Here is a 23,592-nt window from a genome sequence, read left to right as displayed (position 1 = left end):
CTTCCCTTTCCCTGTTTCTCGACTTCAGTCCAATTTTCCTTCACCTCTGGCTGTTTCTCCCTCCTTCTCTCTGCTCCTTCTTTAGAGGTTTGGCAGTGAGGAGCTGCCAACCCGCCCTCCCCAAGTCAAGGCCAAGGCTACAAGGATGGGGTTTGGGTGGCCGAGGCTGCGTGTTTGTTTATATATGTACATGTGTGTACAGTGTCACATGTAGGTGGGGAGCAGGGATAAGCGCAGGTGAATACTTGTAAGCTCTCGAGCTCCTGCCCTGTGGGCCAGGCTTCTGGGGTGTGTGGGTGTCTGTGGGAGGTGCGTGGGGCTGTGAGTGACGTGGTGTGACTCTGGTCTGTATATGTGTGTGTGTCTCCACACGGGCAAGTGCTTGAATCAGTCAAGTGTGACTCGGAGCTTGCCTCTGTGTGTGTGTGTATGTGTGTGTGTGTGCGCGCGCGCGCGCGTGCCACCAGAGGAAGCAGCAGCAAGAGGCAGGAGCATCGATCCGAAGGAGACAGCGCAGGGAGGGGGACGCTGGGGGCAGACACCTTCCCCCCCGCGCGCGCGCGCGCACACAGACACCACACACAGTCACACACAAGCCATAGGGCCTCGCAGGCAGGGGGACGGCTCCGGGACCGAGGGAGGCAGCGCCGCCAAGAGCGGCCGGGAGGAGGGGGCGAGACAGCGGGGGGAGCCCTCGATCCCGTTCCCCGGTCCGGGGGCCCCGCGCGCACACCGGCCCAGAGACAGCCTCGCAGACACTCGTAGGCGCGCACGCGCACCCTCTCCCCTCCCCCTCTGCCTCCCCTCCCGCCGCCTCCCGGCCGGACGATGGATCCCTGCAGATCCCGGGGCTGAGAGCACCGCACACCGCGCACCACGCCAAGCCCGGGCGGACCAAGCCGAGGCGAGCGAGGGAGCGCGCGCGGCGGGCGTACGGAGCCGAGCCGAGCCGGGCCGGGCGGGCCGCTCCCTGCAGGGCTCTGCGCGGCGTGCCGCGGCGGCCGCCGGCTCCCGCTCCGGGCCATGAGCCCCTCCGAGGCTAGCCGCTGAGCCCGCGTCCGGCCCCGCGCCCCAGGACCCGCCGCCGGTTGCCGGGTTCCCGAATCCCCCTCAGGTGGGTCTCCGATTCCCCCTCCTTTGGCTGCGGGACTCCCCAGCGCCCCGAAGCCGGGACTTTCCTCCCCTCTAGCTTTCCCCAGCTTCTGGGGCGGCTCAGTGGCTGGGGAGGGGGGCGGGGGCCGAGCAGGGGATCTGGCTGCGTCGAGAAGCTAGAACGGGGTGGGGGAGCGTCCGGGGCGGGGACAGCTCGCTGTCAGAGGGAACCGCGCCCCCATCTCTGTGCAGCCACCTCGGGTTGCCCTCTGCCCCCCCCCACCCCCACCCCAAACATGCACACATACAGCCTGCGCCGTTCAGAGAACCGGAGACACCCGCAGGTGAGGACTCGGGTGGGCCCCTCCCCACCTCCCTGGGCCCCTCCCCACCTGCCTGGGGGGTTTCTGGCCCAGGTCTAGCTCATGGGGGCGAAAGCCCAGTCCTGGGGACACCCTTGACCGGGAACTCTTGACCCCGGGTTCAGCCCATTTGGGGGAGTTTTCCTGTCCAGGATGGGTGGACATTCCTGTCCCAGAGGGACCCCACATCTGGAGGAAACTCCTGTGCCTGCCTGGGGGAGCACTGGGACTTCCCTCTCACCCTCGGGTGACTGCATCTGGGGTCTCCCCTGGCCTGGGAGTCTTCCCTGCGAGAGCATTCTCTTGGCCTAGGCTGACTCCCAAACCCCTGCATTCGGAGGAACCCTCTTCTGAGAGTGTGTCCCCCAGCCAGCCACCTCTGGGCTTGCACACCAGAGACAGTGACCTCTGGAGATGGGGATGGGCACATCTGGAGGGATGCTGTGTGTACTCTCATCCCAGGACCATGACAGACTCCCCCATCCCCTTCCCCCAGGATCCCCTCGGCCAGGATGGAACTGAAGGCTGAGGAGGAGGAGGTGGGTGGCGTCCAGCCGGTGAGCATCCAGGCCTTCGCCAGCAGCTCCACGTTGCACGGCCTGGCCCACATCTTCTCCTACGAGCGGCTGTCTCTGAAGCGGGCGCTCTGGGCCCTCTGCTTCCTGGGCTCACTGGCTGTGCTGCTGTGTGTGTGCACCGAGCGTGTGCAGTACTACTTCCACTACCACCACGTCACCAAGCTCGACGAGGTGGCTGCCTCCCAGCTCACCTTCCCTGCTGTCACGCTGTGCAACCTCAATGAGTTCCGCTTTAGCCAAGTCTCCAAGAATGACCTGTACCACGCCGGGGAGCTGCTGGCTCTGCTCAACAACAGGTGGGAGGTTCCTACCCATCCCAGCTGCCAGACCCTCTGTCAGGGTGCTTCCTCTCTAAGCCACCATACAGCCCATACCACCCTGCCCTCCAGCCCCCCAAACCTGCCACTCACAGCAAAGAGATCGGGGTACTGCCAAGCACTCAATTAAGGGCACCCAATCTCTGACCCCAGCTGTGAGACATGGCCACACTCCCTGGAGTGATCTCTGCCCACCCTCCCGCCACTATGTCTCGATATTCTCCTCCCTTGGGGGATCCGGGCATACCATCTTTAAAGGGTAGAAACTATGGTATAAAAGGCATAGTTCCTGCCCTGATCTCTCTGCCCACCCATGCTTACCCACGTGCTCAGATGCCCAGCCCCTGGGCAGCCACTGCCATCCTCTGCCTTCTCAGACCCCACGGGGCAGATCCTCTAGACACCGCCCAGCTCTCCTTTCATGCCTCTGTCCAGGGCTGGATGCTGCCCTCCCCGCAAGGTTGGGCATGGGACACCGGAGGCCAAATGGAGGCAGGAACTGAAGGTCCTGCCGATCCATGCACTGCTCACACCCCCACCACACCCCACCCTGCTCCAGGTATGAGATACCAGACACACAGATGGCAGATGAAAAGCAGCTGGAGATACTGCAGGACAAGGCCAACTTCCGCAGCTTCAAGCCCAAGCCCTTCAACATGCGCGAGTTCTACGACCGCGCGGGGCATGACATTCGAGACATGCTGCTCTCCTGCCACTTCCGGGGGGAGGTCTGCAGCGCTGAGGACTTCAAGGTGGTGAGTGAGCCCCCTGGCTGGTGTGGGGTGTGAGTCAGCCAGCCCCCAGAGGAGGAGGAGACTAGGAGCGGGCGGACCTCTGGAGAGGAAGTTGTGTGTCCCTAGGGTTCGCTTCTGGCAGGGGGGTACTTTGTTCAGCTCAGGGACGCATTTGCTCTTTGTGAGGTCCTCGGCTTCAGCCTTGTGTCCACGATGGCAGGAAAGAGAGGCTATAGTGCGTGTGCGCGCGCACACACACACACACACACACACACACACACAGCCTGGCAGGGCCCCTGACCCCATCAAGCTTACCTTCTGGGCCACAGGTGTCAGAGCTGGGGGTGGTGATGGGTAAGCTGCAGCCTTGTTACTCAAAATGAGGTCCAAGGACCATCATCTGGGACCTTGAAAGAAATGTAGGACTTTGCCTCCCCACTTCTCAAACCTACTGAATTAGAAACTGCAGTTTACAAAATCCTCAAGTAGTCTGAATTAAAGTCTGAGAAGCACCATGAAACATGGGAAGTAAGGGAAGTTTTCTCTTAAACGACTGGACAGGTAATTCTCTCTGTGCCACCCCTCCCCTACCCCAGCCATTTTACACACACACACACACACACACACACACACACACACACACACACACTGTCTGATTGGGTTCCCCCCTTGCCAACCCACAGAGTCAGGGTCTGAGGAAGAAGAGATGACTTGGGGTACACAGTCATGGCTGAACTGGAGACTGCGTCTTAAAATGGAGATGCCCCACAGATACTCATGCCCTCCACACACAGATGGGGCTGCCTCAAAGCCAGCACCCCAGGGAGGGTTAGGGGAACTGACTGGCATCTCATGTGCCAGGTGATCATGGGCAAGTCATACAGGTTCTTGGTGGGTTAGAAACAGGCAGGGACTGTGGAAAGGGGCCAGAGGACCTGCAGCCATGTATGCAAAAGTATACCAGATGTGAGGGTGATGCTTGGAACTCTTCCAAATGCTTTCTAGACTGTCCTTCAATCCCCTGGATGAATAGTCATATTATCTCTATTTAACAAGCTGAGACACAGAGGTAGAATGAGTTGCCCGAGCTCGCAGAGCTGGTTAGTGACAGACGCAGGATTAGAACTCATGTCTCATTCAGTCCCAACGCAGTGTGCCCTTTGTGTTAATACTGCTGACCCTGGAGTCATCATGTCCACTTCCAGTTCTGGCAATTGCTCTCGAAAACCCAGGCTCCCCTAGGACTCTTTTTCTGTCCATACCTGCCCCCAGTTCTCCACTCTCAGATCCTCCCCTTTTCTCCCACACTTGCTTGCTGCCTCCCTAGCATTATGGGAGCATGAACTGCATTTGTCTGTGTAGAAAGGCTGGAACCACAGTTATGCTTGTTTTTTCCTGCTGAAGTTACACACGACTTCCCAATCTCTTTAAGCCTTTATCTGAGACCAGTTTCATGGGTCAATACTGCTGGACAAAGTACATAGCCACGGTCCTTGCTAAGCGAAGCTCATAGGGAGCTTAGCATGATGCAAGAGCCATTTCCTTCCCACTTTTCCTTCCTCAAAACAGGAGAAGGCTGGATTCCCCAGGGCCCAAGACCAAAGTGCTCCCAGGCTCACCAACTATATTCCCAAGGGTAGTAGAACTGTAGTTGACGGTGGAGGTGAAAGCCAGAGCCCTCCTCCTCTGCAGCATACCCCACACGCAAGCAGAAGGAACCATCAAGAAAGATAGAGAAAATCCATTAGATTGAATGGTTTGTAGTGTTTGGATGAGGAAGGGAATTGCTTGGCTCGACCTGGGAAGGTGCTAAGGAACAAGGTGGAGTTCATAGAAAGTATACAGTTGAGGCTCCATCTGTCCCTCACATCCAGAAAGATTCCAAGTGGTGATGCTAAGATATGTTTGGTTCATGGAAATGGAGACCCTGAAATGTGATTGGTCCATGTTGTCTGAGGGGACAACCCTACACAGTCAGACGGAGATATGATTGGTTCACAAAGTTCTGGAGCAGTGTGAGTTCTTTCTCTTGCTGGGGGAGAAATACATGGCTAGGATCCCACAGGCCCAACACTGGCGCTTCTTGGTTCTGGGTTGTCAGGGACCAGGTTTTTGCTGTCTCTGAGCCCATGTCAAAGGCCTGACCCTGAATGTAGCTGGACCCAAACCTCTCAGACCTTCCTTCTGCCCTCTCAGGTTGACCTCAACAGCCCCTTTCTACTCTGCCCATAAGAGATGTCCCTACACAGATGGGAGTCTCATTGTGAGTCCATGTCTGACATCTCCCTGGTGGAGAAGAAGAGCGCTGGCACTCTCCTCCAGCTCCCTGGTCCTAAGGGGCACAGATACCCCTTCCCTGACGCTTCACCTTCTCCCTCCTCTCCCTGGTCCCATAGTTAACATCTGCCTCTCCATCCTTGCTGGTCTCTGCTAGGACACGAGGCGTGTGTCTAGCCCCTGGACGGATGAGGCACTGACAGAAAACATCTCTCTCTCAGGTCAGAGCTTAGGGGAGACCATCTTGGCATCTTCTGCTGCCTTGAGAGCAGAGGTTCTTAACTGGGGGTCCGAGTCCAGCTCAGTGTGTTTGCAGAATAGAGTGTGCACAGGCACACGTGGACTCTTTTGTGGGTTCCAAGTGCGACCATCATCCAACAATAGGAATCTTGCTCCTGGAGGACAGTGCAGGGGGCATAGGAAGGGCATCCTCTGGTCCCTTAGACACCTCAGCTCCCATGGTGGGGGTCAGCAGTGACACACATTCCCCGCAGATGTGCTTCTGAATCCAGCTGAACCTCAGGGGATGAACATGGTCCAAGAGGTGTTTGGCCAGGTCCATCCCCCAGCTGTGGCTGGGTCAGCTTGGGAGAGTGGGGGGAACCTGGGCTGAATCTGGGAGAAACTGGCTTGAAAACCCTTTGGGACTGAAGAGGCAGAGGGCAATGGGAAGGGTGTCCCCCCAGCAGCCCAGTTGGGTGGGCCTCAGTAGCTCTCTCCTGAGCTACCAAAAGAGCTACCAAAGGCCCACCCACAGGCCCCCTCTTCCCTCCTCTTTCCCTTCTCGGTGGGGTGCTTGGTTGCCAGGGCAACAGGGTCTGAGGATCCACTCTCCCACCCCGCTTTGAGGCCAGCCAGGCCAAGGCAGGATAGGGGTTCCATGGAGGGGGCCCAGGGGTGCAGCTGTCTGCCAAAGCCTGGGTAGGGGTGGGGTGTCAGGGGGGTGAGCACAGTCGCAGCTGGTGCCAGCCTCCAGCTGCACCTTATCTGTCCCTGGCAGTGGGAGCTCCGATGTGGCTTGAATTCTGAACAGCACCAAGGGGAGGGGGCTGGCAGATGGTGGCCTAGTCTGCCCTGTGCCACCCCCTCTTCCAGCTGAGTCCCAGAGCCTTTGCCTGGGGGAGAGAAGTGGGAATTCATTTCTGAACCCTGGAAGGGATGGAAGGGGAGGGCAGAGAATGGAAATCCTGGGGGTGGGTATGCAGTGGGGATAGGATTCTCTCAGGAGAGGGTGGAATTGGGGGACAAGGGATAGGAGGACAAAAGTCCAGGGGACCCTGGAGTGGGGGCAATCTCCCAGAGGAGAGGTGGGCAAAGAAATCCCCCCAATGTTCTGGAGGTGGACAGGAATCTTCTGGAGCACCTGGAGGAGGTGAGATGCTGATAGCAAAGAAGGGTGATCCTGAGACCCAGAAGTTGGAGGGAGAGGTCATCTTAAACAAGAAGAGCCAGGGATGGCAGGTCCCAGGGAGAGCCAGGACTAGCAGTGGGAGCTTCCTTATCACACCACCCCACAGCAGCTGAGACCTGGGGAGGGCCCGACCTCACTACCTGCGTCTGTTCCCTCCAGCTAGGCAGGGAGTGGAGGGGCTGCTGAAGGGAAGGGCTGCCCACACTGCTACACACAGAGAAGAAAGGAGGGTTTGGGGCTACCCCACCCAGAAGCCCGGCGGTCTTTGTATGGGGTTGTCGTGGGGTGTGGACGGGGGAGCATGCAGGGGGTGCAGAGGGATAGGAGAGGCTGGAGTGGAGAGGTTAGCGTGGGAAGAGGGGCACCCTGCCCTAGTCGCTCTTGGATACCTCCTCCAGCCTTACCCTTCCCTTCTCTCCCTCCCTCCCTCCCTCCCTCAGAAGTGCCTGAGGTTGGAAGGAGACTGGAGTAGAGCCAGTTGCAAGAATCCAGGGGAATTGGGGTCTCTCTCTCACTCACACACACACACACACACACACACACACACACACACCTCCCTCAGGTGACTCAGTTTCCTCTCTCACCTCCTCCCTCTCCTCCCCCATCCCTTGCCGTTTCTGACTCTGCCCCTGTCCTAGACTGCTGTCAGCTAAGAGGCTACTCTCAGTTAATTGACCTCCGGCTGTTGGCTAAAGTAATAGGGAATTGATGTAAGTAAGCGGCTCTGGGGGCGGAGCCGGAAGTGGAGGGGTGGGAAGAGTAGTGCTTCGAAGCCTCGGGCTTTCTCCGGTCCCAGCCTGCAGAGAGCTCCGTGGTACGGCCGCCACTGCACGTGGTGTGCTTGCAGGAAGCAGAGGGCGCGCCTGCACAGAGGTCAGAACGTTTCTGCTGTGGGTGGAGCCGGATTGGGAGCATGCTTCAACTTTGTGGAAGGCAGTTTCAATTCCTGGGGGATGGTGAGGGAGACTGAATAGTAGGCACGAGGGGCTGGGGGTGGGAGTGCCGAGCTCCACTTGATTCCTTCTTCCCGTCACCGACAGAGGCCCGTGGAAGTGCCAAGCCTCGTGCTGGGCACCAGGGGGCGGCGGTGAACAGGCGGAGCCTGTCCCTGCCCTCAGGAGCCTCAAGCCACGTGCAGTACTCCCGGGAGGCTCAGAGTGCAGAGGGTGGTACTAAGGGAAGCCGAAGGGCTTCGGAGCAGAGAATCACGTGCCAGGGATGAGAGGACCCTCCACATCTAGGTGGGGTCCTTCCAGTCTCCCCAGCCCAGCTCAGCTATTCAGAAACGCCAGTTCTGGGAATTCCCTGGCGGTCCAGTGGTTAGGACCCCACGCTCTCACTGCCGAGGACCCGGGTTCAATCCCTGGTTGGGGAACTAAGATCCCACAAGCCGTGCGGCGCAGCCTAAAAGAAAGAAAGAGAGAAACTTCAGTTCTACAGAATGTGTGGTGTCTCCCCCAGCCCAGCCTCTCCCAGCTGATGACCAGCCTAGTTCTCTCCAGCAAGGGTCATGGTCTTTGGTCAGGTTCCCGAGGCACAAGCCTTCCCTTACTGTATGTCTGTACCCAGTATGTCTGTACCCTCTGGCTGAGAACCTTCTGGTCAGAACTCTGGCGTGGGGATTCTGGGAGGCAAAGCAGGGAAGGAGACAGCTCGAAGGAGAATGGAGCCTGGTTTGGGTGGAGGATGCGTCTGGGACTCCTGGGTTCTATTTTGGGCATAGTTTCCTCTGGCTCCATTTCTCAGTATCTAGGCTCAATTTCCTGTGAGCAAAGGGGGCTGTAAATAGATTTGTAAATTATTCTTTGCCGAGGGGCAGCCTGTCCTTCAGCCTCTGGGCCACTCTGGCTAAGCCCCACCGCTGGCCCATGTGTAGAATGGGTGTGCAGTACCGTTTCCTGGACACATGCATCAGACATCTTCCTCGTGGAAAATTTTAAAGCAAACATGAAACTGAGGTGTAGTCACCTTGAGGGAAAGTTCCCTTAAGAAGCTCTAAGGACAGAGACTCTCACTCCAGGCTCTCTAAGGCCACTCCCGAGGGAGAGGGAGGGCAAGTTGTGATTTTTCTGAGCTCCTCTGAATTCTTGGAAAGAAAACCCTTTCCCACTCCTCTCATCTGCACCCCCTTGACGTGGCTGACAGTCCTGGAGGCCTGGGAGGTTGGGCTGTGTAGCTGAGTAGTGAGTGTCTCTGATCGGTGTGTCGGCTCTTCGTGTCTGGCTGGGAACATCCCTCGGGGAGAGACTGCTGCAGTGGCCTTGACCATGGAGAGCAGCCAGCTCAGGCTTCCTCACCACACACTGCACGTGTGCCCCAGGTGTGCAAGCACACATGTGCACCTCCCTGTGCATGTCTGAGAGTGGGAGAATGCAGACGTGGACCAGGGTGTGACAGGGATGGATGTGCACAGGGGCACACACAGCTCTCTTCATGTGTCTGCAGGAGAGAGCTCGTGTGCCCACGAACCTCTGGCCCCACGCAGAGCACATACCCGCCAAATTAATCTTCTCTTTCTGTCACGCTTTGCAGTTTACAAATTCCCTTTACTTCAGCTCCTGTGATCCTCATAATTCTGGGAGGCAGGAAGATGTTAATATCTTCATTTGAAAGATGAGGAAACTGAGGCTCAGAGGTGTTACATGACTTGCCTGAGGCCACACAGCGAGTAAATGACAGAGTGGGTGCCTTGACCTCAGATCTTCTAAGCCCGGGTTCTTCGTGTGTGTGACCATAGGAGCAGGGATGTGTGGTGGAGGAGGGTGCCCGGCTCCCCAGCTGCCCATGCTCTGTAAAGAGGTGGTGTGATGAGGCAAGAAGGGAAAAAAAAAGGATGCGAAAGAGAAGAACCCCAGCCTCAGTTTGAGCACACCATCTTGTAACTTCTCTGCCTCTTCATTGCACCATTTAGCCAAGTCCCAACCTTAGATGGACCCACCACTGGCTTCCTCAGCCACTCTCTACCAGAGGAAGTCACATGGTTGGAATCACATTGTGTTCATGATCAACATGCCAGTGCTGCCCTGGCAACCCCACTGTGTTTTCCCGTCAACTCGCTCTCCCCAGTGATTACTGTAAATTTTTCTACGCCTCTCAAACCACCACCCTTCCTAGCCCCCTTCTCACCCTCAGCAGATGACCTCACCTCCCACTTCACAGAGAAGATAGAAGTCTCAGACAAGATCTCCCCGCTCCTCTGGGTATCTGCCCCCAGAGGGGAACGTCCATCTTCTCTAGGCTGAAATCTCAACCTGTTCTTACCATCTGATCTCGTTCTATCTTTATGGAAATTTTATCTTAAAGATTCTGCCTCTCCCTCCTCTGTAGTCGGTGTCTCCCCCTCCAGTGGAACCTTCCGATTGACACTGAAACATGCTTAAGATTCTCCCATCTTAAAATGTATAGCTATAGAGACGTCCCTGGTGGCGCAGCAGTTAAGAACCCACCTGCCCTGCCGGCCTGGACTGACTGCGCGGAGGCACTTGGCCATGTGGAAATGCCTGATTTTGTTCCCTGCACACAGAGGAGACACAGCTACTGAAATCTTACTGGGTAAATTCCCAGGTACTGTGAAGTTCATAGATAAGAATCAGCCCAAGTCAGCTTTAAGGGATTTACCGTGACATTGAGAAGAAAAGACCGGGCTTCTAAAAAAAAAAAAAAAAAAAAAAGAACCCACCTGCCAATGCAGGGGACACAGGTTCGAGCCCTGCTTCAGGAAGATCCCACATGCCACAGAGCAACTAAGCCCGCGCGCCACAACTACTGAGCCTGTGCTCTAGAGCCCGCGAGCCACAAATACTGCAGCCCACGCACCTAGAGCCCGTGCTCCGCAACAAGAGAAGCCACTGCAATGAGCAGCCCGCGCACCACAGTGAAGAGTAGCTCCCGCTCGCCGCAACTAGAGAAAGCCCGCGCGCAGCAACCAAGACCCAACACAGCCAAAGATAAATAAATAAATTTTTAAAAAATGTATAGCTATAATGACAGTTAATATTTATTGAGCACTTACTATGTACCAGGCTTTAGGTTAAGATAAAACCCAATAAACAAACGTCTCTCAACTCCACAGCCCCCTCCAGCTCCCACAGTATCTGTTTCTTTTCCCAGACAAAATTCTTAAAATTGATGTATAGATTCCGCTGTCTCCATTTTTTTCTCATCTCCATCTCACTCTCTAATCCACTCGGGCGGCCTTCCTCCCCCGGCCTCAGCACTCCACCAAAATGGTTCTCGCTAAGGCCGCTAGTGACCTCCATATTTCCAAAACCCACAACCATTTTTTATCCTTGATGTCTCAAAATCATTCAAAATGTTTGACCACCACCTCTGTTCTGCACTATTCTCTTTCCTAACGACGGTACTCTCCCGATTTTCCTCCTTTGTCTAGCCACTCCTGCCTCTGTGCCAGTCCATGCTCTTCCACTTGGCCGTTAAATGTTCGCACTGCTCAAGTCTCAATCCCAAGCCTTCCTCTTCTCTTAAATTGTGCGGCTGTGATTTAATGGGACAGCTTGATGCATGTTTCATTAGCATATTTTTCCATTGGTGTATCTTACACTGTAATGTTTTACATATTACATCGGTATGTATTTACACTGGTATAAAATTGTAAAACATTTCTAGTGTCCTGGAAAGTTCCTTCAGGCCCTTTTCTAGTCAACGGTACCCCACAGGAATTAACCACGTTCAGGCTTCTGTCAGTAGAGATAAGTTTCACCGGTTCTTGAACTTCCTAGACGATATGTATCCTCCGTGCAGTGTATACATGTCCGTGTCTGTCTTTTTTTGCCCATGACTATGTCTGTGAGATTCAGTCTCGTTTTGTATAGCGGTAGTTAGTGCTTTTTCAATGCTGTGTAGTATTGCCTTATGTAAATAGAGCACAATTTGTTTATCCATTCTACTCTGGCTAGACGTTTGGGTTGTGACTAGTTTGGGGCTATTACAAATAAATCTACTGTGAACATCCCTGTTCATGTCTTTGGGTTGCCATGTGCACTCATGTCTCTTGGGTATATATAACTAGGAGCTGCGGTTAAGTCATAGGTTAGGATTCTGTTTAGCTTGGCTGGATACTGCCATATCAGGCCATTTGTCTTTCTATCTCTTCTAAAAAAACTTTATATTCTATTCCTGAGCAGTCTCATCTTCACTCGTGATTTCAATTACCATCTACACACCGACGACTGCCAAATGTCTGTCTCAGCCCGGCTCTCTCCTCTTAGCATCAGTTCAGTGGCGAATTTCCCACTTAACATCTCCACTTGGATCTCCCCAAGGCTCTAAGAAACCAGCATGTGCCAAACCAAATTCATCTTAGCTCCCAAACTAGTCCTGTACTTGTGTTCCTGATCTAGTGAGCCGTTCACCCACTTATGCAAACTAGAAACCATCCCTGACACTCCATCTCCCTCGCCTCCCTTACCAGGTCTGCCAGTGTTGACTCCCAGACATCTCTACTCCATCCCCCTGTTCCAGGCCACCCCAGTGCTCCATGTCTCACCTAGACCGCTGCAGTGGCTTCCTAACAGGACTTCTAGAATCCCTCGGGCTCCTCCAGAGTGGTCTCTTCAAAACACTGCTCTGATCACTTGAAATCCTTCCATGGGGAATGGGACCAGAATCCTTACCCAGCCTTCAAGGCCCTAAGGGCCTGCTCTCCGTCTATATCCTCTTCTTCTCAGCTCTCTCCTCTCAGAGCCTTTGCACTGACTCTGTTCTCTGGAATACCGCCCACCCCCCAACACATACACACACAGACCTTTACCTAATCACTCCTCCTTATTCTTTAGATTGCAATTCAAACATCACTTTCTCAGAGAAACCTTCCTCAGTTTCCAGTCTGGTTCAGATCCCCCTGTCATTGACCTCCATGGAACCATATTATTTTTTTCATAGCACTTATCATAGTTTGCAATTAAATATTTATTTTTGTGATTTTAAAAAACTCTCCATTAGATAATAAGCTCCACAAGGACCCAGTCCCTTATCTGTTCTCCACGTGTCCTCAGCACATGGACACTCAGGAAATATTTGATGGGTAAGTGAAAGAATGGAGAAGAAGGAAGGGATTGATTTAGAGAGGGATGACCTACTTCCAGTCTCAAGCCTACTACTTGCTCTCCGCGAGACTTGAACAGGTCATTGTGCCTCAGTTTCCTCATTTGTCAAATGGGGTGAAATTACTCAAACCTGCTTATTTTGCTGGGTTGTATACGAATCCCCTGAGGCATCAGTTGAAAAGCAGGAGACATTCCAGAGATGTGAGGGGTGACCGGAGTTCAGAAAGAGACGTGGAGAAAGTCAGAAAGCACTGGGTGGCCACACACAGCTTAAGAGAAGTACTGGGTAGGGAGTGATGTGGGGAGGGGTCGCATCTTTGGATACAGGGTTGTTCTGCGAGCGTGTCTGCTTGGGTACTTCTCCTCTGTGTACGCTCCGGGGTCTGTGTGTGCTGCTTGATCCTTTCCTCACCTCCCCATTACTGTGCAAAATGTGGATTTGTCTACTAGATCGAGATGAGGAGGAGAGAATGTTAGAGGATGGAGGAGGGAGGAAGTGCAGTTGGGGTGTGTGTGTGTCTTCGTTGCCCACAAGAGGGCTGTGTGTCTGTGTGTAGTGCTGTGTAGGTGTGCAGTGTAGGTCTTTGTGCCCGTGTGGGGAAGAAGTGTCCAGCCACACCAGATTTGCTGTCCTCTGAAGCTGCTCCGTGTGTGCACACCCTACTCTCTGCTGAAGCACCCGGAGCTTCCCAGCCTTAGTTTCTTCCCTCTGGAAGTCCAATCTACTTCCTCTTCCAGAAAGGCTGCAGGAGGGGAACGATGCCCTCTAGTGGGTGTGGGGACGCATGCTGCAGCTTTCCCAGCCCAAGCCTCAACCTAGGCTGGCCCACCTCCAACCCAAGTCTGGAACCCACCTCTGAAACGCATCCTGGGGATGCGCAAAGCCCTCCAAGAGCTGAGGTCCCGTAGGCAAGAAGAAAATGCACACGGGACAGGAAACAGAAGAAGAACCCACGGATTCACACAGGAGAAGCCTGAGGACAACAGCTGAAGGTGGGAGGTCTCTCCTCATCTCTGCAGTGATTTATCTCTGGTTCCTGTTTCTCCACGTGGCCCCTGGGTCCTGCTCTTTCATTCTCACAGTCCCTGTCCTTAAGGAGCTACTGATCACTACTCATGCTTGGAGGGAGTTGAGCAGAACTGGACCCTGCAGTCTGTTCCCTGAGTGGGCACTAATTATGCCCTGTGGAGTCAGGGAAGGCTTCTCGGAGGAGGTAACCTGTGAGTAGGGTCTTGAGAAATGAGTAGAAATTCTCCAGGTGGAGTCCAGGGAAGGCATGGAACTGTGGATGAGCCTCGTGTGTCTGTGGAATGGGAGAAGGACATGGTGACTGGATGCTGGACCCTGGACTAGGTGGGCTGGAGGGGTGAGGCTGGAGGGTGACTTGCCAAGGCCGTGTAGGTCCTGGGTGGCGGGGGTTGAATTTTACCAAGAGGCACTGGGGAGTGAGAGAAGGTCTTTATGCGGAAGGGTGGTCGGAATTACATAGCATGGACTAAAGGTGGGGAGAAACTGCAGGGAGGCAGGGAGTTAGGGAGACCAGCTGGGAGGCGGTTGTTTAGGTAAAAGAGTGGGAGACCAGTCTGAGGGCAATGGCATAAGGAGGGAGAGGGACCAAATCTCAAAGGCTGCTCTTCTTCCAGGGCCTCTGTGTCCCTGGCAGCAAAGCTGAGGCCAGAGGTCCCACATCAGCCAGTTCTGCTAGAACCTGGCACCCTGCCTGCCATCCCCAACACACTCCAGGCTCTCTGTATGCAAACGGAGGAGGGAAGAGATGTGGGAGCAGGGAGGGGGGAGGGAAAGGGGGGCAGGAGCCTGGGGCTGTGGGATGGTTAAGGAATGGAAAGGCCCAAGTAGACTTGTCTGACCCCCACTGGTCCTCCTCTGGCTCTGTGGAGGAAGGGTTAATAGTTTCCCCTCCCTCCCTCCCCTCCTCTCCTCCCCTCAGGTCACCTTCTAGGCCCTGGAGACTTGGCTGCTGGCTCAAGTTCCTCAACCAGTGGCCCTGAGTAATCAGAGTACACAGAGGGGCCAGGGGCCTGGGGGCAGGGACTGATCAACTGGGAGCGAGAGGGGCCTCAGAGACTGAGGGGCTGGGGGGTATCTGCGAGGCTGAGGGTTTGGGGGTACCTCAGGTTATTCCCAACACTCTCCACCTGACCCAGGACCCTGTACCGGTTCTGAGCCCAGTTTCTTCCACCCACCAGAAGAGAATTCCTCCGCCTGCTCTCCTGGACTGTTAGGGGATGGGCAAGATGGGAGGGGGAGCGGTGATCTACCAGGAAGCTTTTCAGCTGCAAGAGACAGGGTGCCTCCCCCCAGTGCCAGGAACTGGCCATAAGTGAGTCTGTGGTCAGTGAGAGGCCTCTGCTAATGGAACCTGGGCTGCCCCCCAAGCCACAGAAGGGAGTGCAGCTCAGCGTGGTGGTGGTGGGGGGTGCTGACTGAAGTAGAGTGGGGGGTGGGGGTCAGGGGAGGATCGATGGTCTCAGGGACGGCTGGAGGGAAACCGGAGGTCAAGGGAGAGAGTAGGGGTTCGGGGCAGCCAGGGGTTCAGGAAGTAACTGAAAGTAAGTTGTGTCAGCCCAGTGATCAGAAGGGAACTGAGGACCAGAGGAATATTTGGAGGGGAACTGCAGTGTAAGGGTGTATGGGGAGAAGTGGGGGGGCTCCATAAAATAATTGGGGAGATTCCAAGTCAGGGGGAATTAGAGAAGAATTAGAGGCTAATTAGAGGTGCCTAGAGAGTGTGGGGCTCAGATAACTCAGAAGAATGACTGGACCAGGTGGGAATGAGGGCAGAGGACTCAGAATTGGGGTGGGAAGGCGAGGGGCAGGTGGACTGGAGGGTGAGAGGGAGCCTGAGGGTGTGTGTCTTGGGGGATGGGCAGAGACCCTTGCTGGCCCACGTCGTGGCAGTGAGAGCAGAGGACTCTGCTAGGTCCCATCTCCCCTGGAGCCCTCGGGCTTTTCAGGCGTTTCCACTCTGTCCTCGACCCTGTCTGTCCTGCTGGAGTTGGTGACAGGGAAAGGGGCTCCGGCCCGCTCCTCTCCATCTCCATCGGCCTCCCTTTCCCACAGCCATCAATTATTCATCGGCTCAGACAGCCGCCTCCCTGACAGGGCAGGCTGGTCCTCCTCTCCTCTCTAAGCCCCTCCCCACCTCAGCCACACTGCCACAGAGGCCCTGGCAAGGGAGGACGGCCATCCAGGCAGCACAGACCTGGCAAGAGGACTGCCGGACCCTGCCTAGGATCACGCCTCCTCCCCCGTTCTCCTGCCCACCTCCCGGTGCCAGGAAGCCCCTGGAGAAGATGCCCATCCAGATCTTCTGCTCTGTGTCCTTCTCCTCTGGAGAGGAGGCCCCAGGGCCCTTGGGAGATGTTTGGGGTCCCCACCAGCGGCAACAGCGGGACAACTCAGAATCAGAAGAGGAGGGAGAAGAGAAGGAAAAGGAGGCAGAGAGGAAGGGGGCCAGAGAGGGGGACTTACCAATGGACTTGGTGGCCTTTGCCAACAGCTGCACCCTTCATGGAGCCAGCCACATCTTTGTGGAAGGGGGTCCAGGGCCACGGCAGGCCCTGTGGGCAGCGGCCTTTATCCTGGCACTGGGTGCCTTCTTGTGCCAGGTCGGGGATCGAGTTGCTTATTACCTCAGCTACCCACATGTGACTCTGCTAGATGAAGTGGCCACGACGGAGCTGGCCTTCCCGGCGGTCACCCTCTGCAACACCAATGCCGTGCGGCTGTCCCAGCTCAGCTACCCCGACTTGCTCTACCTGGCCCCCATGCTGGGGCTGGATGAAAGCGATGACCCCGGGGTGCCCCTCGCCCCACCGGGGCCCGAGGCCTTCTCTGGGGAGCCCTTTAACCTGCACCGCTTCTACAATCGCTCCTGCCACCGGCTGGAGGACATGCTGCTCTATTGCTCCTACTGCGGGGGGCCCTGTGGCCCTCACAACTTCTCAGTGGTGAGTGGGTGCCCAACAGTGTCTGCCATGGCTCACCCTGAGCGTCACCTCCTGGGGCTGGTAACCATCCTGCCTCCCCCCCACCTCACCTGGACCACCCACCCTCTGTGAGAGAGGCCTGGCCAGAGCTTGCCTGGGAGCCCCAGGGTCTGCAGCTGGGCTCTATTTCCAGGGCTGTGCCAGTACTGCCCTCCCTGTTAGACTCTCGAAACACATAGTTGGTAATTAGTTGCTGCCCTGAGGCCCCTGGTGTCTCCCTGAATATCCTCCAGCATGTCCAGCCCTTTCCCAGACCTCTCTGCGATCCAGCAGGGTCAGCACCTTAATCTTTCGCCGAGGTCAACCTTTGATCTGGTGGTGGGTGCCTATGCTTGGCCTTAACAATGTTGACTATCACCCCTGGACTGGAGCTGGGGCAGGTGCCCCCTGGTCTCTGGAGGTGCAAGAGAAGGGTGTGGAAGGGAGGCAGAGGGCTGGGGATATCCCCCCTCCACCCCAGCATGCCTGTTAGCAGCGTCCTCATGTGGTCTTCCTGTGCTCCTCCTAGTGTGTGTGTGTGTGTGTGTGTGTGTGTGTGTGTGTGTGTGTGTGGTGAGGGAGAATAACAGGCCTCCTCTAAATCCTCCCCACTCCCCCTCCAGCTCTAAGTGGCCAGGGACCCTCTTCCCAGGGGAAGCCCTCACTAGGAGAGTCTAGGGCCTTCCCTGCTGAGGGACCAAGCAGCACCCCATCCTTTCCCCAGTTCAGCTTCCAGTTCCGTCTGGCCCAACAGGTCCCCTTCTGTCCCCTACAAGTGCCAGATGCCAGGCCTTCCCTTCCCATACACCCATCTCTCAGTCCCCCACCTTTTCCCTAGTGCAGGGGCAGGTGGGTGTCATCATATCAGTGCATCTTGGACTGACTACAGACAGACAGGAACATGGAGGTTTTGGCCACAGGGCCTCGGACAGGCCAGGAGGTAGAGGAACATGGACCAAGGAAGGGGTCAACCTGGCTTTCTCGGGATCTAAGGCTAGAGCAGGCACTTCTCAGGCAGCACCACCAGGTGGCAGCACAGCCCACCGACCAGCAGCACAGCCCTCCGAGCCAGCTCAAGGTTGCAGCTCCCGGCTGGCCTCAGCCACCAGGAGTCCCTCACATCCCCAGGAGGCGGGTAGGCAGGGATGCGTGTCCAGCCTGGACCCTGCGGCTGAAAGCCACAAAGCCTGGTAGTGGAGCTGGGGGATTAGGAGTTCTCTCTCTACCTCCTCTCTGGACTTCACCCACAAAATGGGGGATAGCACTGGTTTTCTTTTCCAGAGGGGGAAGGAGGAGGTTGTTCTAGGAAGGGGGAAGGGGGCAAAGACTCTATTGACTAGTAACCCCTACTGCCTCCCTGTTCAGTCTAGCCTGACACTCTGTCTCTCTCTTTCTTTGGGCTGTGTCTGTATTCACCTCATGACTTGCTTGGTGGACTCTGTCACCATCTCTCAGTAGTTGAAGCACACTCACCCCATTTGTGGGAACCTGGAGGCATTCTGGGAAGCTGTGGGGAAAGGGCCATAAAGAATAGCTTCACTTTTCTCTCCATGGCTGTGTACTCAGGGCTGCAATAAGGGCTGCTCTGTGGCATGGAGTCGGGGGCCTGTCCCCAGAGCTGAGATCCCTTCTGCCGCCCTCATAGTTCTGCGCCAGCATTGACGAACATGCCAGGTCCTGGATGTTCAGGTTCTGGTGATAAGGGAACAGTGATGGACATAAGGGACTAATGGCAGAGGAAACTATAAAGCATAGCTTGGTCTTGGGGAGAGCAGGATTCCAGATGCCCGGGGTGAAATCCAGGAGAAGAGAAGAGAAGTCTCAGAAGGCCCTGGGCCTGAGGAGAGGGTCCCAAGGAGGGACCAGGCAGTGAGGGGCTCCAGATGATGGAGGTGTGTATGTTAGGGTCCCAGCGGGAAAAAGGTTAACACTTGGATAGTTTAGTCGAAAAGACTAACAGAGGGACTGTTTATAGAGTTGTGGGCAGAGTTAAGGAAACCAATGAGGGGGACTGAGGCACCTAGAAATAGTGGGAAATTGTCATATTCAAGCTAAAGGAACACCAAGAGGCAACAGTGCTATGCAGGGAGCCCTCTTGGCAGAATTTGTGGTCACAGAGGGTCTAAGCCACCTTGAGAACACTTGCAGATAAATACCCTGGTCTCTCCCTCCTTCTGTCCTCTGAGCCTTTACTGATACCTCCCATGGGTCAAACCCAACCCGAAGCCCATCCAGGTGGCAAAGGAGCACAGGCAGTGCACCCCACAGGGATCAGCCTTCCAGGGCACACAGCAGGGAAAAGGACAGAATGGGTGAGAAGGAGAACAAATGGAGAGTGGGCTGCTCAGGAGGGCTCATTCCTGAAGGGTTGAAACTCCACCAGGTGGAGGGTCTGGAGACAGTCCCTGGTGGGCAGAGGGTACTGGCAGGACTCTCAGGCTCTCTGCTCTGCTCCCACCAGGTCTTCACACGGTACGGAAAGTGCTACACGTTCAACTCTGGCCGAGATGGGCGTCCCAGGCTGAAGACCATGAAGGGTGGGACGGGCAATGGGCTGGAGATCATGCTGGACATTCAGCAGGACGAGTACCTGCCCGTGTGGGGGGAGACCGGTATGTTGCCTCTCTCAGGGGGGCCCCCCTCCCTGTGGCTCCGGGCCTCAGCCTCCGTTGGGGGGCTCCTGGGCTCTACTGTGGGCCTGAGGCAGGGCGTGGGCTCTCCTTGCGTCCTCCCAGCATCTCGCCATCTCCACCTCCACTCTACCTGCCTGCCACACTCACATTACCCTGGCTCCCACTTCCTGGCTCAGTTACTCTCCAAGGTAACCAGCCATCCCTTTCCATTCGTGGCCACCACTCACTCTATAAATAACTCCGTCTCTTCTTGGGCTGCCTGCCGTCTGTCTGGTCTCAGGGGCCTTGGGACAGAGAGACGTGGGGGAGAAGGGAGAAAAGGAGGGGGAGAGATGGAGAGCCTCTGAGACAGTGAGAAATAATTTGAAACACCGAGATGCGTAACTGAAGCCAGGTAAGAAAAGAAGTATGTAGGATTCAGGGGTCATCAGGGTAGCACGGGGCTGGTGAACCCAGAAGGAGGCTGGGGATGGGCCAGGGGCCCTTGGACTAACTACCCTCCCCCAGTCTCAGTGTATGTTGTGGTTATTTCAGGAGAGGTAGGGTGCCCCCAGCTCTGAAGGAGGTTGGGGAGTAAGAAGCCCTCCCAACACACAGCGCTCTCATTTCCCTAGATGAGACGTCCTTCGAAGCGGGCATCAAAGTGCAGATCCACAGTCAGGATGAACCTCCCTTCATCGACCAGCTGGGCTTTGGTGTAGCCCCAGGGTTCCAGACCTTCGTGGCCTGTCAAGAGCAGCGGGTGAGAGGGCCACAGGAGGCCAGTCCCAGGGTGGGTGGTTGGAGGCTCATGATGGAGGTGGAGGGGTGGGCAACCAATAATGGGAGGGATGGGGGAGCTAGGGCCTGGGTAGCCATCTGACTAGTCAGAGCATGAATGATCGAACGGATGGGATGCTCCGTAAACTCAGAGACCCTCAGAGGCTGCACAGGGAGAGGGGGCAGGACTCCTGAGTTCTGCATCGTGTCAGACAAGTCCATCAAGGTGACTCGGGGAGAAGTCCCCACACCCCCCAGCTCCCCGGCTCTCCCAGCAGCTCATCTACCTGCCCCCGCCCTGGGGCACCTGCAAAGCTGTTACCATGGACTTGGATTTCTTCGACTCCTACAGCATTACCGCCTGCCGCATCGACTGTGAGACCCGCTACCTGGTGGAGAACTGTAACTGCCGCATGGTGCACATGCCAGGTCAGGCCCCAAAGTTCCCAACACGGTCCTGCGCCCCTCAGCCTGCACTGCCCCTCACCAGCACCCCGTGCATGTTAACCTCCTGGCAACATGCAGGCAAGACCAGCTGGCTTCTCTCCACCCCAGTTCCAGCCCCAGTCCATACCCATAGGGCTCTTGCCTCTCTGACCTCAATTCCTGCCCGGACCCATGGGGATGGGTCAGAAGGGTCCAGGGGGTATGGACTTTGGGGTAGGTCACTTCCAGGACAGACTGGGGGCTGACTATTCCTACCCGCCCACCCTCTCCCAGCTTCCAGCTTTTAGGCCTTTGGTACCACCAGCATCACAAGCCCGCTTTAATCTCCATCCTGTACCACTGTCTCTTCTCCTCTCTAGGGGACGCCCCATACTGCACTCCAGAGCAGTACAAGGAGTGTGCAGATCCTGCCCTGGGTGAGCGCCCCTGTCCCAGGGAAGTCTGCGGGAGGGAAGGAGGAGCTGCCAGCCATATGCATAGGGGTCTCAGAGCAAGCTCCCAGAAGCTTCAAATCACTCCTGGATCAGGCTTCACCTGAACTCTCCTGTGTCTGACTTTAGCAAGGCCGGGAATAGCATCTCTAGAGGCCCCTGTGGAAAATGAACAGGGGTCATCTGGGAGGGGTGGCCTTCATCTGCTCCCATAAGCACCTCAGCTGGTTGACCCTGGAGGGCCCCGAGAGGATGAGATATAGGATTAAGGAATATCCATGGAGAGGCCGGGTGAGGACCAGCACAGCTGGGCACAAGGCCGAAGTGAAGGACGAGTCAGAAAAAGAGGAGGGGGCTCAGGCCTCTTTTGGGCAGGGCCAGGACGTGCGTGTCGGGAAGGTGCTGGCAGAAGGGCATCACTCAACTGGCACCTCTCACCTGGCTGGCACAGACTTCCTGGTGGAGAAGGACCAGGAGTACTGTGTGTGTGAAATGCCCTGCAACTTGACTCGCTATGGCAAGGAGCTGTCCATGGTCAAGATCCCCAGCAAAGCGTCAGCCAAGTACCTGGCCAAGAAGTTCAACAAGTCTGAGCAGTACATAGGGTAAGGGCTCTGACTGTGAAGGGTAACGGGCGGGCTCTGATGGGGGTTGGCAGACAGGAGGAAACTGAGATAACATGGGGGAGGCAACCAAAGAGTCTGAGGTGGGCATGGAGGGAAGATCAAGCCAGAACAAGCAGGAGAAGCACCCCTTCCTCTTTCCTCCTCTCTTCATCCTCATTGCTTGTAACTGGGATCACCTCGCAATTGCTGGTGCGTGGAGCGTCTTTTCAATTACACCATCGCGTTTAATCCTCACTCTAAAAGGCAGGTATCCACATCAGCATCTTGTTTTATAGATATTGGAGACTGAGATTCAGAGAGGATAACTTGCGAAGGTCACCCAGCTAGTGAGGGACGGAGATGCGACTTGATCCGAGGTCTCCTCTCCCAACCCCTTTGCAGGGAGAACATCCTGGTGCTGGACATTTTCTTTGAAGTCCTCAACTATGAGACCATTGAGCAGAAGAAGGCCTATGAGATCGCAGGACTCCTGGGTGAGCTGCTGATGGCATCTGTCCCCTTCCCATGCCATGGGCATGGTGTGACACCTTACCACCCGAAGCAGGCTGCTCACCTCCGTCCCACAAGGCCTCCTCCCCTGCCAGCCCCAGGGGCCTTCCCCTGCCCCAGTGAGCTCTGCTGCTCCCACTGTGTCCTGACCCCACTGACCTCCCTGTGGGCCCCCCTGCAGGTGACATTGGAGGCCAGATGGGTCTGTTCATCGGGGCCAGCATCCTCACTGTGCTGGAGCTCTTCGACTACGCCTACGAGGTAAGTGGGGGCGGGGCGCCTGCACGGGGCCACGGGAGGGGCGGGGTTCAAGCCCGCCCACCTGCCCACCTCCCCTCCTCCCTCCCAGGTGATAAAACACAAGCTGTGCAGACGAGGGAAGTGCCAGAAGGAGGCAAAACGGAGCAGCGCGGACAAGGGCGTGGCCCTCAGCCTGGATGACGTCAAAAGACACGTGAGGGAGCGAGAGAGGGGCGCCCTCCCGCCCCATCCCTTCCCCGACCACCCCAGGACCACCCCCTTGCCACCTTTTCTCCTTTGCCTCCCCCATGCCCCAGCGGCACCTGTGGCCCTTACGATAACCAGTGCCTGTCCTGTGCCGTTCCCCCAGAACCCGTGTGAGAGCCTCCGGGGCCATCCTGCCGGGATGACGTATGCTGCCAACATCCTACCTCACCATCCGGCCCGAGGCACTTTTGAGGACTTTACCTGCTGAGCTCCGCAGGCCGCTGTACCAAAGGCCTAGATGGGGAGGGCTAGGAGAGCAAGGGGGCCCCCAGCTGCCCCGCCCTGGGGACTCACTCCCCCCTCCAAGGCAGCCCCCCACTCCTGGGCGGTCCTTTCCTCTTGTCTGTGGTGAGGAAGGAGTCTTGACCGTAGAGTCCTCTCCCTGCCTCTAACCCATTGTTTTTTTTGTTGTTGTTTTTTTAACAAAACTAATCTAAAACAGAAACTAAAAAGAGAGAACGGGGCGAGTGACCTCAGGCTGCCCCTCTCTGCTCCATGCTGCCTCCCACAGCTCCCAGCCTGAATTCTGTCTGTCTGGCTGTCTGTCATCTGAGTGTCCACCTACATTTTGCTGCCACCAGTCACCAAAGCCCCCTCCCAGTGGGGGGTGAAGGGGATCCTCGGGGTCTGGAATTTGGCCCCACACCAGAGAATGTACCTTGAAGGGGAGGGCTAGTAGGGGGGGCTTCCCCAGCCTTAAGAGACCCTCTCAGCCCAGTGACCGCCCCCAACCCCAAGTCTCCAGGCAGGATCCCGAGTCGTGTCTGTTCCCTCCCCACCACCCCACACAGTGTGAAGTCTCTAGGGAGGTAGGGGTGGGGAATCCCCTGAAGAAGTGGCACTGGGGACAAGCTGTGGCCCTGGTGCTGTAGGC

The 23,592-nt window shown here is 56.3% G+C and overlaps 1 protein-coding gene across 4 annotated transcripts; it reads left to right on the top strand.

Annotated features, from left to right (window-relative positions):
- Nucleotides 1-1,966: 1,966 nt before the first annotated feature.
- ASIC1 (acid sensing ion channel subunit 1) lies at nucleotides 1,967-23,156 on the top strand (the record flags this gene model as incomplete). Of its 4 annotated transcripts, none has more annotated exons than XM_079937274.1 (11): nucleotides 1,967-2,328; nucleotides 2,909-3,104; nucleotides 19,288-19,438; nucleotides 20,074-20,201; nucleotides 20,497-20,647; nucleotides 21,025-21,081; nucleotides 21,548-21,701; nucleotides 22,104-22,195; nucleotides 22,393-22,472; nucleotides 22,561-22,665; nucleotides 22,822-23,156. In XM_079937274.1, the coding sequence occupies 11 exons, from the start codon at nucleotides 1,967-1,969 to the stop codon at nucleotides 22,924-22,926; spliced, it is 1,581 nt and encodes a 526-aa protein (XP_079793400.1). In that variant the 3' UTR covers nucleotides 22,927-23,156. The 4 variants fall into 4 exon arrangements, with proteins under 4 accessions (XP_079793400.1, XP_079793401.1, XP_079793398.1 ...); XM_079937275.1 differs by having other exon boundaries at nucleotides 20,494-20,647; XM_079937272.1 differs by lacking the exons at nucleotides 1,967-2,328; nucleotides 2,909-3,104 and adding an exon at nucleotides 15,899-16,808.
- Nucleotides 23,157-23,592: the final 436 nt, after the last annotated feature.

This window comes from Stenella coeruleoalba (assembly GCF_951394435.1).
Source record: "Stenella coeruleoalba genome assembly, chromosome: 11".
Classification (NCBI taxonomy): Eukaryota; Metazoa; Chordata; class Mammalia; order Artiodactyla; family Delphinidae; genus Stenella; species Stenella coeruleoalba.
The sequence above is the reverse complement of the archived record's forward strand: the minus strand, read 5'-3'. Positions and strand labels throughout refer to the sequence as shown.